At 43.5% G+C, this 7,012-nt stretch overlaps 1 protein-coding gene across 1 annotated transcript; it reads right to left on the minus strand.

Annotated features, from left to right (window-relative positions):
• Positions 1–1,901: 1,901 nt before the first annotated feature.
• Positions 1,902–6,329, minus strand: LOC114752313 (uncharacterized). Its single transcript, XM_028941045.1, has 4 exons — positions 4,911–6,329; positions 3,025–4,818; positions 2,686–2,924; positions 1,902–2,025 (listed from the first exon to the last, which is right to left on the minus strand). Exons 1-4 carry the CDS (start codon positions 6,327–6,329, stop codon positions 1,902–1,904), a joined length of 3,576 nt encoding a protein of 1,191 aa, XP_028796878.1.
• Between the last annotated feature and the right edge of the window lie 683 nt (positions 6,330–7,012).

The following is a 7,012-nucleotide window of genomic DNA, read 5'->3' on the forward strand; positions in this document are numbered from 1 at the left end:
GTTTTATTTTCAAGAATAAAATTACTGCATCAACCTTTGGGTTACAAAAACAAATAATGAAAAAGAATGAAAAAGGAGGATGCTTGACGTTACGGCCGTTAAAGATTGAAGTTGTCTTGTCGACTCTGGTCAGTCTCTATATATTACGCGGGTCCATGCTAAACTCCAAAGCATTAACTCCTCAGCAGCGAAGATGAATGCAGAGACACTGAGACGATCGCTGCAGCGTCTAGCGTTGTTCATGGCCAATCTAATGAACTCAATGTTGCTGCCGCCGTGGTCGCCACCGTCAGAGGCTGAGCACCACCCAACGCCACCGCCGGCACCTCGGATGAGGTCTGTCGATGTTTCTTTTTTTGACCTTGCAAAGTCAAAAAAAAGAACCGGATCTGGTTCAAGCAGTGAACTAGTTCAGTGGTCCAATCTCGTTTATAGATAAAACTAGGATTGGTTCGAAGTGGATTGAACTGACCAAACCGGTTTAAATGATTATATTGTTATTTATCTTATTTTTTCTCATTCAACTCTTAATATCTTAGTTGTTATAGGTTTAAATAAATTTTAATGATGATTTGGTATTAATAACTATTAATTTTAGTTATTGAGAAATCATAAAGATCAAAATTTTCAATATTGTTGTACTTTACTATCGTTACAATCAAACTATTATTATATTTCCTTATATTTTGTCATTAGTAATTATTAGTATTGTTATGTTTTATTATTTTTTAATCAAATTATATTATTTTAATATGACCAGTTTGATTCCGAATTGATCTAATCTATTGACTTTTGAATCACTGTCTCAACTAGGTTAGTGTCTGGTTTAGTTTTTTGTTCCTTTTTTTTCCCCCTCATCCATCAAAGCTCTTTTCCGTGCCTGTAGCAAATATTATCACATGAAATGAATTATAATTGATGCTCGTCATGCATTTTATTTCTACGTATACATATATAGACCGATGCATATATGTTGAAATATTAACACTACTTTCTTAAATTATTTAATTTTAGATAAATAAATAAAATGGAAAACAGGCGGGTGCTGCCGCTTTGTGCTTTATAGTGTGTCTGACCTTAATTATAAGATCTCAATATTGTTGTATTTTCTTATTGTTATAATTAAACTATTATTGTATTTCCTTATATTTTGTCATTAGTAATTATGAGTATTGTTATATTTTGTTATTTTTAATTAAATTATATTACATTAATATGACTAGTTTGATTCTGAGTTGATATGATCTATTGACTCTTGAATCACTATCTCAACCGGGTTAGTATTCGGTTCGGTTTTTTGTTCTTTCTTTTTTTCCCTAATCCACCAAAGCTCTTTTCCGTGCCTGTAGCAAATATTATCACATGAAATGAATTATAATTAATGCTCGTCATGCATTTTATTTCTACGTATACATATATATACCGATATATATATATGTGTTGAAATATTAACATTATTTTCTTAAATTATTTCAAAATGGAGTAGGCGGGTTCTGCTGCTTCGTGCTTTATACTGTCTCTGACCTTAACTGTAAGATCTCGTTTATATAAGCAAGTTATAATTAGTATCGAGTACTCTACAAAGGGCCCGTGATCCCCGCTCTGACCATGTGGTCTGACTTTACCTTTTGTTCTGCAAAGCAACCAGAGCAGAAGGAACAGCCATAGCCACAGCTTCGATCCGCGAATACCAATTTCTTACACTGTGTTCTTCAATAATGTCACTGTCTTGAATTTCCCCCATGAACCCTTTTCCTCCAATTTGATCCTCGCTCCCTTGCTTCCGATTCTACTTAACTACCTTCAGATACAAAGTTCAAGGACCTCCATGGCTTCTGTCATAGTATATCAGCATATTACTTGGCCTTGGCAGCTAAGTTCTTGTTTCCTGGTTTTTCTTCTCAGTTTGAAGCGCTCATGACTGTGTTTGGCTCTCTGGCTCTTGCCACTTTGACATCTATGGCTCTGCAGCTTCCATGGTGGTCCATTTTCTTTATTCTATTATTCATGGGAGGCTTCTTTAAGCTGCTCAATAAGCTTCATGCAACATATGGCAATATACGTCGTCCCCGTCCAAGAATGATGCAACCACTCCTACCATTGTATTATGTTATATTCAATCATTAGTGGAAAATATTAATTCAGAAGGATACTGGTTACCTCAATTTAGATATTTTCATGTACTTTTTGTTTCCTTCCTTTTTCTCGTCTGTTTCAGAGATTATCCTACTTGTCTTATAGTAGTTGTAATCAAGTCGTCATTCTAGTGAAAAATGCGTCCACACTCTTTTTTCAATCCTTAAATCAGGTTTCTCTATCCATGTATTGTTTCATTCTGGTCTCATTTTTCCTTACTTGAACTTTTGATGCCATTCCTTTTTGGCATTATCCCCAAACATAGAATGCTCTTGGTTTTCAAAGAGCTTCCGGTGGCTTTGTCCCTATTCTGATCTAACTACCAGATGCGGATTATGTCTGATGAGGCGAGGACTGGGCCTCAGTTGATTTATGTTAAAAGAAAGCCCAAGGGCAATTGAGGGATTGTATGGGTGACGGTTAGAGGAGAGAGACGGATGGGAAATATTGTTATATAGGGAAGTTGTTATAGGATGACCTAGGGGAAGGAAGTGCGCATATTTGGTCAAACGATCCACTACTACAAATATAGTATCAAATTTAGCCGACTTGGGTAATCCGGTGATGAAGTCCATGGTAATGTCAGTCCATACTGCGTCAGGAATCGGTAGTGGTTGTAATAACCCGGCTGGACTGGTAGCTAAGTGTTTGTTCTTGAGGCACGTATCACAGGCCGCCACGTATTTTTGGACATCTCGGCGCATACCATCCCAGTGGAACAACGAAGCAAGCCGCTTATATGTACGCAAGTACCCTGAATGGCCCCCAATGGGCGAATCATGGAAATCCTGTAGCAGGGAAGGAATTCGAGGTGATTGTTTCGGTATCACTAAGCGTCCATTAAAAAAATAAGTGACCCCCTTTGAGTGTATATCCTGCCTTAGTTGCCTGACCGGTGCCCAAGGCTTGAATGATCGCTGCCAAAGTCGGGTCCGCTCGAACCTCTTGGTCCCACGAGTCAATATCTGGATTTTGCAGAACTGAGATCGCTTGTAGTGCACAGTCGCCCCCTCTTCGGGACAGTCCATCTGCAGCAGAATTGGAGGCCCCTGGTTTATATTGTATCTGAAAGTCAAAGCCCATTAGTTTTGAAACCCATTGCTGTTGCTGACCATCCAGGACCCGTTGTTCCAGGAGATACTTCAGTGGTTTTTGATCTGTTTTAATGAGGAAAGGCCTTCCCAGCAAGTAATACCGCCATTTCTTTACTGCAAAGACAATAGCCATGAGCTCACGTTCATACACAGATTTCTGTTGGTTCTTAGTTGACAAATGGTGACTGTAATATGCCAATGGTCGTCCATTTTGCATCAGGACAGCTCCCAAACCGGTACCAGATGCATCTGCCTCAACGACAAAAGGGACCTGAAAATCTGGAATGGCTAATACCGGTGTTGACGACATAGCCTGTTTGAGGATATCGAAGGCGGATTGTGCCTCCTCATTCCAGTGGAAGGCATTTTTCCTGAGCAAGCGGGTGAGGGGAGATGCTAGGGTGCCATAATTCCTGACGAAACGGCGGTAATAACCCGTGAGATCCAGAAACCCCCGTAATTCCTTGAGTGATTGCGGTACAGGCCAAGTCAACATGCTCTGCACTTTTGAGGGATCTGCATGGACCCCCGCTGGAGAAATGATGTGGCCGAGGTATTCCAATTCAGACTGAGCGAAAATGCACTTTTCGGCATTGATGACCAAGTGGTGTTGCTGTAGTACCTCCAAGGCCACCCTTAAGTGCCGTAAATGCTCCTGCCGGTTCACGCTGTAGACCAGAATGTCGTCAAAGAAGACCAAGATGAATTTCCTCAGATACTGACGAAAAATATCATTCATGAGAGATTGAAAGGTAGATGGTGCGTTCTTCAGCTCGAACGGCATGACCACAAACTCATAATGGCCATCATGAGTACGGAAAGCGGTCTTATGTTCCTCACCTGGCTTCATCCGTATCTGGTGGTAACCTGACTTTAAATCTAGTTTTGAAAAAATCTGAGCCCCATGTAGCTCGTCGAGGAGTTCTTCAATCGCTGGAATTGGAAACTTGTCCTGAATGGTGATTTTATTCAAGGCCCTATAGTCAATGCAAAACCGCCAGCTACCGTCCTTCTTTTTGACTAGTAGAACTGGACTAGAGAAGGAGCTCCTGCTGGGTCGAATCAGACCAGTTTGTAACATATCTTGCACCATCTTCTCAATTTCTGATTTCTGGCAGTGGGGATAACGGTAAGGCCGTATATTAGGTGGAGCCTCTCCTGGTTTTAACTCAATAGTGTGGTCGACCGAACGGTGAGGAGGTAGGCCAGTAGGTTGTACTTGTACTGCAGGGAACTCCCCAAGAAGGCCTTGAACATCTGCGGCAATCTCCGTAAGGTTAATATCAGTTACTTTGAGCTCAGTAAACTCAATTAGGAAACCAACATCTGCTGAGCGCATGGATTTAAGGAGTGTAGACGACGACATCTCTGACTTTTGTAAGGACGGATCACCTCGCAAACAAACCCATTCCCCGCCTATGTCGATCTTGAGGGTCGACCTTTTCCAGCTCACCAGAACTTCGTCCAGTGACTCAAGCCAGTCTGCACCAAGGATGATATCTGACCCACCCAGCTGAAAAGGATAGAGGTGTTGACTAATGTGGAGCCCCTGGATCACAATGGGTACATCCCTACAGATTCCTCTGCCCTGCACATGACGAGAATCGCCTACTTGAACAGTCCCAGCTGAAAAGGATAGAGGTGTTGACTAATGTGGAGCCCCTGGATCACAATGGGTACATCCCTACAGATTCCTCTGCCCTGCACATGACGAGAATCGCCTACTTGAACAGTAAAGGATAGTCGCGGATCAAGGGTCAGGTTGAGAGCATTGACCAAATCGTGGTGAATGAAACTGTGTGTGGCTCCGCAGTCGATAAGGATTAATGCGGAATGACCGAGCACCGTCCCCTTGAGTTTGATGGTTTTTCCCCCGGTCACGCCTGCCAATGCGTTAAGAGAAAGAGTCATAAGCTGCCCCTCAGTCGCCGGCTCGTCAGGAAAATTATCAGAGGCTATCGCAGGGGTAACAACATCTGATTCCGGGTTCTCGCCATTATCGGCCTCCTCAGCCAGGATCAACACTTGCAGCTGCTTCTTTTTACATCTGTGTCCCGGTCGAAACTTCTCGTCGCACTTGAAGCAAAGACCAAGTTCTCGACGCCTCTCAATTTCAGCATCAGTGAGTTTCTTTGGTACTGACTTGGTGATGTGAGTCACCGGTATCTCAACCTTCTCCGCGACGCGTGTGCTCTTGGGGTCAGCCGAGATTGCTGCGGTGTGGGTCGTCGGTTTAGATGTTTCGGCTGTGTAACGAGTTGGGCTGGGACGTGTGGCCCATTTGTCCGTATCCCACAACTTAGGGGCTCGGTCAACGCTGTACCCGTGGAGTGAAGACTTGACCCAGTTGCGCTCCTCAATCCGTAAAGCCATATCCATGAGTTCTCGGATGGAATGCGACGGAATCATCCGAAGGTCGGCTTTGATGTCTGGGTGTAATCCATTCAGGAAGGCGGCGATTAACACTTCGTCGTCGCACTTATCTAGAGTAGCCGAGAGAAGCTCAAACCGCTCAATATATTCGACCACAATCCCTCTCTGCCGGAGTGCCATTAACATCTCGTAAGTGCCTCCGCACTGCGACGGGTGGAAACGCAACACCAGAGCCCGTTTAAGCTCAATCCAATTTCGCAATGGACTTCGAATCTCACACCACTGGAACCAGTTTAACGCCCGGTTCTCAAAACAGAGCACTGCCGCGTCCAATTTGTCATCATCGATAATCCGATTGAGCTTGAAGTATCGCTCAATCCTGAAGATCCAACCTAGCGGGTCCTCTCCCGAAAACAAAGGCATATCAAGTTTCCTGAGATTGGAGAAGTCACTACGGGCTTCTTTCACCTCCGTCTCGCCTTGTTCCTCTGTCCGTGGGTACTCTGTTGTAACCTTAGACCCCGGGGATTCTTCAATCCGGGTACCGATCGCTTCGGGTCGCTTTGCCTGACGCATTTCTGTCAGCACCTCGGTCATCAAGGATTGTATCGTGGCTATGTCGCATTTGAGGGTTGATACATCTCCTCGTAGCAGCTCAATACCCTGCTCAGTCTGAACCAGCCGTGTATCAATATGCTCAACCTTCTGCTCCATTCGAGTCACCATTCGTCAGATCGTGCCGGCTCTGATACCTTAATGATGGAACACAGTCTGTATTAATGCCAACTGGAGAAAAAAGGCTCACCCTCAGGGTATGGACCTAAAGGGGAGAAACGAAAAACACGCAGAAACGGTTACAGCCACTGGTCTCTGTGTATTCGAGAGACACAGACCTCTCCCAAGCTCTCTCTCAACATGCATACCGCCCTCCTATAACAACTTCCCTATATAACAATATTTCCCATCCGTCTCTCTCCTCTAACCGTCACCCATACAATCCCTCAATTGCCCTTGGGCTTTCTTTTAACATAAATCAACTGAGGCCCAGTCCTCGCCTCATCAATGTCCTTCTGACTGATGACTGGTTTATTCGGAATGAAAAAGTTAGAAGTTCTCTTGTGTCAATGTCTTACGGTTTTGGCTTACTTTGCTCATATTGCCAGGAGAGGTTCGTCCCCATTGGTTTCTTCCTTCTTTTTTTTTTGGTGTTTGTTGTAAACGTTAGGTCCTGCGACCAAAACTTGATGCTAGAAGGGTCTTATCTCTGCAATACGGTTCTTGTGCCTGATGTTATCGACTGTGAAATGATAAGCTTGCACTCTGCAGGGTAATATTACCAGATTTGTGTTCAGAATGTGCGATGTTGAACTTCTTTGGACTCTCAGATTTCAGAATAATCAATCAATATA

Source organism: Neltuma alba, unplaced genomic scaffold, assembly GCF_004799145.2.
Source record: "Neltuma alba isolate B1F8T4 unplaced genomic scaffold, ASM479914v2 tig00007334_pilon, whole genome shotgun sequence".
Lineage (NCBI taxonomy): Eukaryota > Viridiplantae > Streptophyta > Magnoliopsida > Fabales > Fabaceae > Neltuma > Neltuma alba.

Bases quoted from the DNA above. Each gene is read 5' to 3' on its own strand.
- LOC114752313 (XM_028941045.1), bottom strand. From the start codon at position 6,329: ATGGTGACTCGAATGGAGCAGAAGGTTGAGCATATTGATACACGGCTG. The intron at 2,925-3,024 runs GCAACTAAGGCA...TCCCTGCTACAG, and splicing joins AAGCCTTGGGCACCGGTCAG to GATTTCCATGATTCGCCCAT. The intron at 2,026-2,685 runs GTCGGCTAAATT...CTTATTGAGCAG, and splicing joins TTCATCACCGGATTACCCAA to CTTAAAGAAGCCTCCCATGA.